Source organism: Perca flavescens, chromosome 17 (assembly GCF_004354835.1).
Source record: "Perca flavescens isolate YP-PL-M2 chromosome 17, PFLA_1.0, whole genome shotgun sequence".
In the NCBI taxonomy this organism is placed as follows: Eukaryota; Metazoa; Chordata; class Actinopteri; order Perciformes; family Percidae; genus Perca; species Perca flavescens.
In genome coordinates, this window is record NC_041347.1 from 10,895,361 (window position 1) to 10,910,245 (window position 14,885).

At 40.6% G+C, this 14,885-nt stretch overlaps 1 protein-coding gene across 5 annotated transcripts in view; it reads right to left on the reverse strand.

The window, feature by feature from the left end:
* cdh23 (cadherin-related 23) overlaps positions 1-14,885 on the reverse strand; it is a 207,775-nt gene that overhangs the window by 185,417 nt on the left and 7,473 nt on the right. For all 5 annotated transcript variants that reach the window (XM_028603317.1, XM_028603313.1, XM_028603314.1 and 2 more), the window contains one exon: positions 5,191-5,284. In XM_028603317.1, the coding sequence (XP_028459118.1) occupies positions 5,191-5,284 (94 nt within the window). The remainder of the gene's footprint in view (positions 1-5,190; positions 5,285-14,885) is intronic.

A 14,885-nucleotide genomic window follows, 5' to 3' on the forward strand; every position in this document is an offset into this window, starting at 1 on the left:
ATAAGCCTTCTAAAACTTACTACTAGACTGAAAGTTTTAATAAATGTTGTTCTTGCTTTTTCACCTTCCCAGCAGCAGCAACAACAGCAGTTTATTTGAAATCATACAGTGGTGCCGAGCACTCAACATTTGTTAAGTGATCTTTAGGAAGTACAGGTAGAAATGCACTGATGCTGATGCCAGTGAACAAACTCTTGTTCCATTGTTTAATTCGTACAGACAGTTTTCAGTTTACACTGGGTAGCTAAACATTTTGATTTGAATACTTAGTACATTTCCCTGCTTGGTACTATTTGTTTTGGCCTTTTGGTAACACAGGCAACTCTTTAAATCCACTACTGTCAGCTGTCCAAGCTGGTGCAGCTCTGAATATAATACAGGCATTGTAATGTAAATGGGTCACTGGCTTTTACTTTTTCTTAGGAAACTGGCTAAATACTAGGTTAAGAAGCAGCCGACTGTACTCTTCTACAAATCCTTTATAAAATCCATCCTTACATTCTTTTTAATCTTTTAGCTTGGAAGCTTAAATGTAAAATGGACACATGGGAAGAACCATCAACACGAGGCCGGAAACAACAGCTGCGGTGAGTTGCTCAAAAACTTTTTTAGTAAATCTGTGTACACAAACAATGTTGTCAATGCTTGCGTTAAGGTGTAGAGCTCCTGGTGATACTTGAAGCAAAGTTTCATGTTGTGTCGAGCCTTCTTAGTATTTCGAAAATAGCTATTTTGAGACTAGCATGAGAGTGCCCCTAACACTCCAATTCAAAAGGCCATTTGACCCAAAAACGAGAATACGGTGAATCTTAAAAGTGGCGATTCAGTCCTACTTATGCTTTTAAACTAAAGTTTGACTCACGTACATTCACAAATATACCCTAGGTTGCATTTTGGCGAGAGTTACGCTTTAACTTGAATAAAATGTTACATGATCATTCTTGCCTCTAGACTCCATGAAAACAATTCAACAACATGGTCAAAAAAGTGAGCTTCTTCAAATTAAAGTTTACAATCTGAGTGCTGTGATCAAGAGGGATAAAATCAAAAAAAAGGTTGAACATTCATTACCTGCATATGTTTGTGTTAGCATTTTCAACAACTATACAAAGTAGGGCTGCCCCCTGAAAGTCGAAGGTTTGAATCATCAGTCCGAGACCACTCAGCAGACTGATTCTTCAAGTTGAGCAGGTCACGCTGCTCTCCTGGGTAAAAATCATTCCACTACGTAAAGTCCTCCCGTCCACATCGTAAAGATGTGTGCAACAGGTACAGGCAGCTGTGGACCCAAACCACCATGAAGCTGCTCGGAGGAAGAGAGGCTTTGCCTGGTCAGGCTCCGAGATAAAGTGATCTTCTTTTTTCTGCCTTCTGCTTCGAAGTGGTGAATTTACAGCTCACACAAACTTAAGATATAGTCTATGGCTTTCGTTTAATTTCTATCACGGGAAAAGAAATTGTTGCGCATTTCCGATCAGTTGTTGGCGTAGTTAGCACGCATTGGCTCGGAGGGCTAAATTGGCTTGGTTACTATGTTACATGAACATCGCGGTCAACCTGAATGTTCCGCTAAACCCCGTTCAAAAGTCTGGTAGTTCAGTAAAGCGTTGCTCGATAGTCTAAATGAAAAGAAACCAAATGAATAGTTGTATATTTGTATTGAACAGCCAAATCTGGTTTAGGGCCTGTTTAAGGGTTAATATTCTGCTGTGTTTGGGCATGGTTCTGCGGCGTCAAAAGGCAGTGTGATACAAGCTGTTTAGTCGGGAAGATCAGGGAACAAAGCTGATGGCCTTTGATCAGATGAGCTGCGTGGCAGACCACAGGAACACTGGAGCGAGAGAAGGGGAGGCCAGTCTGTTTGAAGTGAGAGCGCTTGATAGAGTGAATCAGCGCTTTGAACGGGAAAGACTTTCATGCAGTCATGTGCCTGCCTGTACGGAAGTGGGTTCCAAGAACATGGCAGCGTGTTTCACTGGATAGGGCTAGCTCCAGTCCATACCTGCCGTTTATTTACTGCGAGGCTCTGCACTTGGATGGTGGAATGCAGATAGATCACAGCCTCTAAATAATCACAGCCATGCTCATCAATCCAATTTGTTGGATCAGGAAGGTAATGCTCAAGGAGAAGTACATGGTCAGTGTGCCCATCATGGAATGCCGTTTCATTATTCATGTATTTGTTTATGTATTTATTCATTTATTTAATATTGAATAAAACGGCATTCCATAGCCAATGGGTTAGTTAGTGAAAGCAAGGGAGAGGGAGAGGAAGAAGGTGGAAAACATCGAAAGTAAAGACAAGGTGGGAGGTGAGGACACCAGAGATATATATAAAAAAAAGAAGACTTTATTAACTTGTGCTTGATGGAAAGAGGTTGTGGCATTCACTTAATAACTTTCCCCGGTGCTTCAGCACTGCGTGTGATTGGAGATGTCTCATGCCTGTCACTGGGAGACAGTTACCAGGGGTCCGTTTCAGAAAGCAGGTTTAGTGAAAACTCTGAGTTTGTTAACCCCGAGATGAAGGAAACTCTGGGTTTTCTGTTTAAGAAAGGGAGGTTAATCAAAGCTGAGAGAGAGGGGGAACTCTAGTGATGGCCAAATGAGGCTCTGTGAACAATTTTCTCTTTTTAACGAGCCCACTAGATGGGGCTCTCTCTTCAACAAAGGGTTGGAAACGCACTGAATTGCCATTCCTTTAACCTTTTTCTTGGAACAGAGAGCGCCATCTGGTGAGCTCAGAAAATAAAGAAAATGGTTCACGAAGGTTCCTTTGACCATCACTAGGTAACTCCAGCCTGTTTCAGAAAGAGAGGTAACTTAACCTCAGAGTCCGTTACTATGGTAACTGAGTCTGTGAAATCATTCAGTCTGTATCAGGCGCATTTTAGCGCAGTTTGTTATCAGCATGAATGAAAAAACATGTTGGTTTATTAACTGTGTTAGGCAGACTATGAAACGTTTTTTTTTCTCAAAACATGGCATGTCTTTTTGTCGAGGATCCCGTTGATGAAGAAGCTGTATTACTTCGCAGGGTGTTAAACATAGAGGATGATATTGAGGCCCCGCCTATAGATGTATTTTTATTTCCAGATACTAGCCTACTTATTTGAGCGGTATCTTTTTTCTTCCCAGTCTATGCAGTTCTGTAACCTACATAACCTTATCCGTCCTCATATCACTAACGTCACCCATCATGGACATGCTCTACATCCCAGCACATTCTTTGTGTCATATTACGTTTTTTTGCAAATGGCAGTTTTCTTTACAACAATGGTGATGTGGAGCATGTTAGTAAAGCCACTGTATAGCAAAGCGGCGTCAGAAGAGTGTGACTCACTCTGAAACATTTTTTTTTATGTTTTTGTAGTGTTCCCTGGACACAAACCAGTAAAAACCATTAAAAAGGACTTCCACAGTATTGCAGGTGAATGATGTAAACCCTTTGAAATAAAGATTATGAATTATAATTCTGTTAATGATGGTGCTGCAGCCTCAGAATGGGATTAGTAGGCCTAGGACTTTTTCGGGATTGCACCTAAATGAAATAGATTATAGGTTCAATACCATTTCACCTGTAATATTATACTTATGATTAAATATGATAGTAACACAATATATTGGAACTTACGCATTTACTCTTGTCTTATCCATCTATTGTAACTCTCTACTGTATCGATCCATCTATCTATCCATCTATCTATCCATCCATCCATCTATCCTATCTATCGTATCTATCGTCAGTGTTGTGCCTGAACGCGTTCATTGAACGATAGTTCATGAACGATAGTTCATGAACTCGTTCATATCTTGGGCAAACATGAACTGAACGTACTGTATTACTGCCTGATGAACGTTACTGTGAACTCGTTCATTCTGGTGTCTGTGAACGGCACGCTCTCTCAGTTTTACTTCGTTCAATAGGGTGCCAGATTTCTAAAGAGCCTTCCAGGCGAAAAGCCGGCTAAAACACACCGTAAACAGGCCTTAATATGTAGCGGAAAAAACACCCAATCTGGCAACACCAGCCACCAGTGTCACAACGCCGCATGCGTCATCAAAACAAAAAGTAGCGTGGAGGCGACAGCAGCAAGGAGGCGTCGTATGATCATTTAAACGGGTTTTATGACAAGGTCAGTGAGGATGGGAAAAATCTTACATTTCTGTGCAAACTTCAGTCACATCCACAGCCATCCTGAAACGGCACATATGAAGATGAAATCTGACGCATAGTTTTAGTGTTAAACCTGATAAAATAATTGCTGTCTGTGGTTCTAGGCAATAATTTTGAAAAATAATAGCTCGCAGCAAAATATGGAAAAAAAGAACTATTAAGTACTTCATTTTAGGAACTGTGAACTTAGTTCAACATTTTGAAGTATGAACTGAACTAGTTCATGTAGAAAGTGAACTTTCCCAACACTCTCTATCGTATCTATCGTATCTATCATCCATCGATCCATCGTATCTATCCATCGTATCTATCTACCGTATCTATGGTATCTATCTATCCATCATATCTATCTATTGGTGTCTCTCTCTTGCCCTCACAGAGACACCCTCAGCAAGGAGGCAAATACTTTAAGGTAGTAGCAAGACACACAAGGTGTGTGTGTGAAGAGTGAGAAATGACAGTGATAGAATGTGAAAAAATAAATAGACCATGTACAGGGCTGAAAGGAAAAGGTGTACGTAAGTCAAGAAAAGGTAAGGGAATACATCATGTGTGGAAAAATCCTTTCAAGCAGTTAATAATGAAGAACAGAGGAAGAAGTGGATGAGATTATGAAAAAAAATAATAATACTTTGCTTCTCTTACTGTAGCCTGAAATAATTATATTTTACCAAGTCACTGATAAAGACATAAGAAAAAACATACTTATTCATAATCCTCTATTTGACTAACAAAAGGTAAATTTATAGTTAGTACATGTTGATGCCACAGTGATATTTTTAAACCCTTGTTCAGGAAAGTTTGGCTGACTGAACACACTCCTTCAATTATTCAGTTTCAAATTCACACTGTTGCACGTATTCACAAAAATAGCTGCTGAGTAAAAACTACTTTTTGCCACTGAGAAGCTACACTGGTGCATTGAAAGGTATGCACTGCACCACAAGTTTATGGTCATTTTATAAATGATGCAGCATCATTATAAATTAACACATAAATCAAGGAGGACTCACCTTCACAGAAAGAGTGGAAAATGAGAAAGGGAAGGAGGAGCTTGGCAAATGTCATCCTGCCGCCTAAACCCACACTCCACGACATCACCTGCACCTGATGGAGCACACACAAACACAGAATACTGTAGAGTCACACAACTGTTTGGTTAGCCGATTATCCACATTGCATTCTGAGCCTAGAAACATAATGTCCAGAGATATTTCAGCTCCTTTATGTTAGGTGATTACCGTGTAAGTGAGTAGGAGATGTGATCAGTGTAATTAGGGGACAGAAAAAAGATCTGCTGCACGGCATGCTTCGAGCAGGTGTTTCCTTTCTGTGTGTGTATGTGTGTCTGTGTGTGTGTGTGTGTGTGTCTGCTTGAGGGGGTGGGGTGTTGAAGTCAAATTCACAGCAACGGCTCAATTACAGTACACACTGTTTTATTAACCATACTTACGACGTTGCAGTGACAAAAACAAAAGTCTTGTGCGGCAAAAACCAAAACCAAGGGTAAATAAAACTTTTTAAGCAGACTGATCTCATAAAGTGGGGTAGGTAGGACACGCCAATTCCTATGCCATTTTGGCGCGTTATCGAGACGCATAATGGCTTTTTAGCGTGTTTATCAATGTCATTCGGCCACCATTGACCTACATTACGTGTGAATTTTCGCCATAGCGAGAAGTATGAAAGGAGGTTGGTTGGGGTGGCGGATGGGTTACATCCCGCATGTGGCATTTTTGAAACGCTTCTTTTTTTTTCTTTTTTAAGCATTTCCCCATTGTTTCTTTCCTAAACCCAATCTTTTGTTGTTGTCCTAAGCGCTTTTTTTGTGTTTTTTTTGGCGACGCCACGTGGTGTGTATGTTTACAGCCGCTGTATACAGCATAGACATACACGTGGATAGCTCAAAATGCTTCCAGATAACACGCCATTTGGCTTAAGGAAAGTGGCGTGTATGGTTACGCAACGTCATGATGCCATGTTGTTTTTAATATGCGCATGGCGCCGCTTCAATGAGCCAATTCTAAAGGGCAAAATTGATAAATAATGGAACTCAACATGTGGCAAGCACAATTAAGATTGTCAGTGTATTCATGGTCAGGTTGATTGTTTAGAGGCTTTTCCCATCAATGTTGCTGGAAAGAGAGCAGTAAAGACATGTCTATTAACTACCCAGAATTATCAGTGACTGTCTATATCTTAAACTTACAGACATTCTGATAAAAAGGTAAACACTCGTCCGAGCCGACACATTCAAAATCGAGTATTGGTCTTCTGTTGCGTGAGGTTTCCTGTCCCTCCCCCATCTCATTTGTTCCCTCACTTTACACTGTCATCACTTGTCCCAGCAAGGTCTCACTGTTAAACTGCTAAACAAACTACAGAAACCAATGTGATATGCAAAAAAATACAATGTTGCTGCTTGCTGTCCTTTCACTGTGGTGCTGTTAGATACACAGTATGTGGTTCAATCAAATTAGACAAAGCAGCTGAAATTTACAGGTGAGTGAAAAAGAGACTCAAGGTTAAGAATAGGCTGTCATTGCTTATTGTGTGTGTGTGTGTGTGTATATATATATATATATATATATATATATATATATATATGTGTGTGTGTGTGTATATTAGCGGTGTATGTATGTCAGTTTGAATAAGCACATTTGTTTTCATTTGGAATCTTGTTTCCTCAGCATTATTGCATTTCACTTTCACAATGCAACCTGCATGTCTTTCTCTGCTCCTTTTTTTCCCCTATTCCTTCCTCATTTTCCTTTTCCCTTCCTTCTTTGCTTATACACCTTAATTCCTTCTCCCCTCTCATACCCTTTCCTCACTCATTATCCTCTCCGATACAGCTGTGGTCCTCTAGTTGAGGGTATTATCTTGATTCAATGGGAAGCTAGATAGGACGCTGATGACAACAGCCTAAACAGATTACACATGTCCACAACATACTATATGTCCTTTTCCTGGACAAAGCAAAATCACTCCCTTTTGTATCCTATGATATACTTAAAGTTTGTATCAATGACACACCTAAGGTAGCATGACTTGGACACCCTGGAGCACTTTGAATAGCCAAATACGCAGTTAATCAAACCCAGTAACTACAACACCACAAGCTACAAGACCTAAGGGCTAAATCTCCGTGTTTCCTGTGTTCCTCTTTGATGCTCGGTTAGAGTTGATCAGTCTGGATGAGGACAATCAATAAAGCCCATTCCAGCTCTCCACACTGAAAGAAATTCTATAAAATTGCATAGAGAAGTGAACAAGCCATTTAAGTCTCCCGTTTAAAAAAAAATTTAAAAAAAGTCCCCTTTGCAGAATAAAAACACATCGTTAAAAAAGTTGTAGTTGCTCTTCTAAACAGAAATCAGACCATGCGCTATTGATTTTCTTATGGGAAACACAAATGTCCACAAAGTGATAGAAAATATCTGATGCCATTGTAAACATCCATCATTATGAAAGATCTGGTACAATCGGATGCCTTTAAATTGCCTGTGGTACCAAAAATCAGTTGTATACTACACTATCATTTTTCATGTCCCTGTTCAAGTATATAATGTAGGGATGTGGTTGCTGCATGTATGGTCTTTACCTACTGTAGTTGTCAGCAATACAACTGATCTCTCTCTCTCCACAACATCTCCCCCCACACACCTAATCCTTCCTCCAAATGCTAAAGGACATTCCTGAGATGACGAATGGGTGAAAATGAGTGATGGATACAGGCTGAGACAGACACGTTGGGTTTGAGAGAGCTGAGGCAGCCGCAGTCCTCCTGCAGCAGCAGCAGCCGGCTCTCTGGTCTCACCAGGAGGTAGGAGAATTCAATATTATACATTCTCACAAAGAAAGCACCCCCACAAAGTTACCGATGCACTAGAGCGGCAGGTGGTCACACCAACCTCTCTTTTATCTTATCTGATCTTTATGTGTAACCTGGATCGTGTGCTCTGGGCTCCTGTCATAGCCTGGCTGTGGCATAAGCAAAGTAAGCAGCTGCAGATGACCCTGCTCTGAGCAAATTACAAACCAAGGTTTTTGATTATAACCCAAGTATTAATGTTGTTAATATTTTATGCATTTTATATTGTTTTATTATTTGTTTTCAGCACCAAGTAACTTTACTGTATATCATTGACGTTGCACCAGATTCATTTATTGTGTTTGTAGTCTCTCTTTTGATCTGTTATTCTGCACACTTGCAAATAACAAAGTTCATTTTAAACCTGCTGACCAGTTGGTTTTTGGGGGAGAAACAGTGTTTACCTAACTTTAAGGGTCAGTTCACCCAAATAAACAACACTTTCCCATCTTACCCCTGGGTATTTTACCATGCAGATCCATTTAGTTTGGCCCAGGTTTTGAGATATCTGCTGCAGATAAAATTTAGGTAAACTGAATTTAATTTGCATTTTTGCGTTCAAAAATTTACGTCCGAAAAACTCTTTCCAGTACTTGACATAACTCTTGGTCAGCTGTTTTGTATTGGAAATGTATTTTGCATTGAAGGTTAAAAAGTAGGATTATCTAGCGTAAACAGCACATTGTTCTGAAAAGAGATTTTTCTAAACCACAAACAAAGTTCCATTTAACCCAATCGTGTTGGTGGCAGGAATCACTGCTGCAGATAGCCTATTGTACTGTATGTCTTTAGCTCAGCAAATCAAACAAACTATCTGCATGGTTAGATATGCTGAAGGCTAAGTGGGAACAATAGGTTATTTGTGACTTGGGAGATCGGACCCTCTGAATGCCTGACAAGCAAATATGCCGTTACTCTTCAGGTGAACATATTCCTAATTGTGCTATTGTTATGTTTTAGTACCACTTGGAATACAATTTACATATTTTTACATGGGTGACTCAGGCTATTGTGTGACCGTACAATGTGCAGTTTATGGGGCATATCATATGTACCACTGCAGTCCCTTCAGTAACAATGTGGTGGAGGGAGACTGGGAAGGTGGTAATCAAACCTTGATTAGCACCCCATGAACACTGGACTTATCCCTGGCCTCCATACTCACAATGACTTAAAAACAAACAACTTAAAACAAATTAATTGATAATAGACTTTCTAGGAACGATACTTAAAATTGCAGCAAATTTCCCATAATATTCTCCACATAAATTTAAGGAGGAGTCAATCGAAGACATTTAATAAGCATTTTATGTATTGCTCAAATTACCATAATTGAAAATACAGGCTGTCTAACTAGAAACTTCACTGATGTAAACAAACTTTAGTAGCATCAATAAAACAGGCTTTGACTGGTTTTAGCTCATAAATAAAATCGGTCAAATCAATTTCGGAGGGATGGCAGGTTCAACATCTGACATTCAGATAAAAGACTGCTTTTAGGAAAAGGTGGAGGAATGGCATCGAGCACAGTCAGTTACGCATTGGGGCAGTCAGTCACTTACATATGGGGCAATTAAACTGCAGAGGACAGGGCTAAGCCGGGATGTAGTCCTCGATGCAAGCTGGGCCTTTCTGCGGCACTGTCCCACTCCATTGGTTATACTGTCACCATCTATCAATCCCTCACTTTCTTCACCACCTCCCTCACTGTCAGAGTCACTGCTCATCTTCTGCTCACCCATGACAACATCTTGTACCAGTCTCTTTCTTTCTCCCCAAGCTTGCCTTTTTCTGTCTGTATTCCTTTTATTTTCACTCGTTTTAGTCATGTCTCCCTTTCACTTCTCTCTTCTTGGTCTAATCTACATTGACTTGTGTCTCTTTTATTAATTCACTACACAACTTGGCTTGTCCACTTGTATAAGTATTCTGTAGTCATTTCAAACGGTTTCTCTTTGTGCTAAGCTTTGGCAGATAATTATGTCTCCTTTGTCCTGATGTAAAATGTCAACACAACAAATGCATGTCTTCTGTGGGCCATGAAGTTGTTGTTTTGTCATGTTAAGATGACTATTATTCCTGTAACCAAAGAGAAAAAAAAAGTATATCTATATATTCCTTAAAAAAAATGGTAGGATAGCCTAAGACTGCCCTCAAGGCTTTTTTCTTTTTGCAAGTTACTATTCACATGTGATTAATGAATCATCAGTTTCTCAGTTATACATCAGGCCTTTAAAATCTCAGACTATTTTGAGTCCACTAAATCAAGTTCAATGTTTACACTTGTAATACTTGCCGACATGCCAAAGATCCTGCTCTGAATTCAGATTTAAAAGGCAGGCTATTTAATAGCCTAGAAATGACTATTAGGAACACATACAGCTCCCACTGGGCAACGCTTAGGGTGGCTGAGATCCAAGTGTATTTAATGAGTTGTGGTCCTATAGCTTATCTGACAGTAATGTGTGATTAAGGCAGTGAAAAGTGAAGAGTAATATCTGGACCCGCTGTGTTCTCTTTAGAGAGGCTTGCCTGCCCACATGGCTGTATTTCATGGCTTACAGCACTCGATATTATTGATTACATGGCAATTGTGTCTGACTTGCCTTAACCTCAAAAGGCGTCGTTCTCGGAGGGAGTGGTGGGCCTCAGCCAGCAGCCAAATCTGGATTATCGCAGAAAATCAATGGCAGATTTCTTCCCACCCTCGGTCCTCATGAAAAAGCCATCACTCATTAGCACAGTGATCACAGATTAGCAGACATTTGGCTTTGTCAGGGAGGAGGGAGGGGAGGTAGTGCTCTGATGAGTTGATGTCTTCCTTCCTGCCCTCCTGATCTCTTCATCTCCAACATGACACAAGTTTCTGAAAACCTTACTCAGCAAACTTCACTCGCATGACAAAAGTGCAATTTAAATGGGATGACATTTGGACTGCAGAGCATGTAGTGCTTTCTAAGTAGAAATGATAATCAAACTGACAGCACATTGATGCTGAGTAAACTGTTCACTTTGGTCGGGTCTTCTATGAAATTGCTGGTGCTGATGTTCCACTTTCTTAACAAATTAGTAGCCAAGGTCTCACAGGTAAAAAATGATACCTCCTCCTGGACAATGACGCACAAGTCCTGCAACCATAGTGGTTAGCACATTTTATTTGGACCAATCTTTTCAGACAGAAGGCTCCATATGATCCATATGAGTTGTCCTCCATCTTTACAAACCCATATTTCAAAATCTACCTAAAATAAAATACGTCAGATGTTGATCAATTATAAAACATGACATGAGCAGTTACAGTACACAAAACATGTACTGCATGTCTGTCCATCCACGAAGGATCCATTCTCTGTGGTTTCTACCATTTTCCCCCATTCAAGGGGGGGAGGGGTTCTTTATCCAAATCAAGGGTTTAAGGATAGAGGGTCATATTCTGCACAAATCTTAAACCCACTTGAGACAAGTTTGTGATTTGTGATATTGGCAGTGTTTCCTCTATGTTGATTTGACCGTGACAGCCCCCCCACGGCAACATTTCTGCCCCCCACGGTATCAGAAATAGGGCTGCATTGTTAGAGTGCATGTCGGAGAATGGCGCGGTCACTCTGCAAAAAAAGGGAGAAAGGAAAAAAAGACGCCGTCTGGATGATAAGCCAGTTGAGATTGTGTGTGTGTGTGTACGTCCTTGAGAACTGTAAGTTGTATAACTTATATTGTCAGGTCATTGAAGCCTGGTCTTGCAAATTTAAATTAAGTTAACTGGTGATTTTCGTTGTTTGTATTCTTCACCTGCTAGCTAAATTGCACGTGGCTGTTGATTCGATATAATAGCGATTGCTCAACGCCCTTGCTCACGTTTGTATTTTAGGTGCAATATTTACATGCTGAAGTAGTTACACTGCATTAAGATAATGTAATTAATAGTGGGTTTATTATTTGCTACAGAATGCTTAGTCTATATAGTAACTACTAACTACAGTTCAATCACAACTGAAAATATGCCTCATTGTGTGTGTGAATAGAGGTGAATAAATATATTTGTTTGTGTTGCAGCAAAGTGTTAGTTCCGTTTCATGGGGGGTAGGGGGGGTGAGGGGTGTTTGGACCGGCGTAACGGAAACACTGTATTGGGCTATATAAATAGAATTGACTTGACTGGAGCCTCCTATCAATAACATTATCACCAAATCCCTGCTAGGCAAACAACAGTGACAAGTAGGGGGACTTTAGGAAACATGCCAAGCTTAACTATTTTTTTTCCCACTGGAGACGCTGCCTGCAACTTCTTTGATGGTGTATGGGCTGACAGTAAAGCTAACCACTGTGGTAGAGACGGGGGCAGCTTACACAGGACGTAGGGAGATGGTAATTATCAGAACAGATAGGAGCGCTGGAAGGCACCACATTACAGCACACTGTCATAAAACGCTTGAGCAGGCACAACTCATACCCTGTCCTGTGTTGACCAACACCAGTGTGTGTGTGTGTGTGTGTGACATGGGGATGATTAGAGTTTACTTGAGTAAATAGTGGGGGAGAAGCCTCCTCCTGTGCCGCACACTGAGACACAGCTGGGTCAGACAGTCTACTGCATTTGTGAAGCGGATGCTGAGGAGCTGTGTCTGCAACAGGAACAACGGATTAAAGACTGATCGTGCGATGATGGGGCTAACATATTGATGACACTTTATCTTGTAAAGTTAGCTACTGTACTCTACTGCAGTGTCAGTGACTACTGCTCAGGTGACATGGTGAAAGAGTAACAGCATACATTTAACCGAAAAATCAGTCCCTCCTGGATTTCGCGGCCTTTTTTTTGTTGCGGCCCAAAATGCCTGATTTTGCGATAAAAGTTGCGATGTCTTTTGTATTTTTGTTGCAATGAAGTTGCGAGAGACAATGAAAATTGCACAAAAAAAAAATCTTTTTATAGTTCTTTAAAAATACTTGTTTTGGGGAGAATAAAATTACTCTGGGCTGAGTTTTCCTAGTAACTTTACCAGAAAGGCTCAGGATGCTGCAACTGTTGGTATGATATGAAAATGGCTGGTGGATTTAAGACAAAAAATTGTAATTTATTGAATTAATCAAATTTGAACATACAGTATGTGTCAGTGGCTTGTTGATCTTTACATTGTTAGTTAATTTCCTAACCTGGCCTAGGACACACATTCATATGGTTTGATAAAGTACTTATTGGACTTTAACTTATCATTGCACTTACAATAACGAGCGTAGCTGTCCTCACTTTAGGTCATCCTGTACGTCTCATCTCTGGTTTTTCCTGCATCCACCGTGTGCGTTTGTGTGTTTGTGTGGGTGCGCGCACGTCAGTCACGGGGGGAACTGAGCATCAGCCCCGCCCGCTGCAGAGAGCCGACAGGAAACAGCAGCAGCTTTCAGAGACTTTAGAGTAATAAAACGTTACAGCGTGCATTGATGTTAAAATGTATACAGGTTGGCAGGACTGTCTGTCGCTGTACGTTTTGTTGGTAAATGTGAGATGCTCGAGTCAAACGCGTCTCGTCTTCATATCAGAAACAAGGTAATGAATTTGGCGACGTGCGTGTGTTACATCAACCCTTTCTCACTCCCGCTTGGTCAGTGGCTCTCAGAGTCACATACTGACGCAAAGTCTGTTACGTGGGACTGCTGGGATTGGCTGAAGTCGCGGGAAACTCCGGTTATTGGTCAAGTTTGCGGAAAAGTTGCGGTGATTGGTCAAAATTGCAAGTCGCACCAAATTCACGGTGATTGGTTGAATTTGCGTGAATTGTTGCGATTGCGACATCACGAAATCCGGGAGGAACTGATAAATGAGTCAATACTTTAAAAAGACGTCATAATGTACTGCAAAATCAGACCAGGCCCTAAAGTACTTTGCACCATCCATAGCTGATGTTCACTTGATCTCCATCTCCACATCCAAAGAGACATATATACACAAGATTTATGTGCTAATCATTATAGAACAGTCTTAATATCAATGGAATATATTGTAAAATTTGCTGAAGTGCATAATCGCATAATAAAAAACCCAATTCATGCTCATCTTATTAGTTCAAATGATTGCAGTATTTTAGAAAGCAAAAATACAAAAGATAAATGTTCCAATTCTTATTTATTTATTATTTTATTAGGTCTGCATTCCTTAAGAGACGTGAACTGTGGGCCATGAAATCTCAATTTTAAATCTTAGGGTTTAGAATTATATGAATGAGTGATAATAATGAATTATTGTTTAACCCTGCCTGGCTCCATTTCCACTGCTGTTACAACTGAGAAATGAGTGTCCCCGGCTCGGACTGACCTGGGTGTATTTTATTTATGTTGTTTGAGAGCCTCTAAGCTAAAACAATATTCTATCTTTATGTGATAGACAAAGTTTATTTATTTATTTATTTATTTTTAAACTTGACACTGGGTGACCAGCAGTCCTTCACTGCCGCAACCCACTCCTGATTCATTCTCGATAACATCAGGAGGATACTGGCTCCTGGCTGGTGTGCCTGCATGGACCATCTGACCTCTGCAGCTCATCCAGAATGCAGCAGCCTGGCTACCCAAGTTCTCCCAAATTCACCCTGTTCCTCCACACCCTGCACTGGCTACCTCGAAGACGATTAGAGACACTACTTGCCTACCGTGCTGAAATGGTTAAACCATACATCCCAAACCCAGCCACTATGCTCTGCTGCCAATTGACTTGCTACTCCATCGCCTGGCTATCGCTGAACAAAAAGTCGTGTCCATTTGCTGTCATGGCTCCCCTATGGTGGAACAAGCTCCCCACTGACATCAGAACAGTTTGTATCATATATGTCTCATCCATGT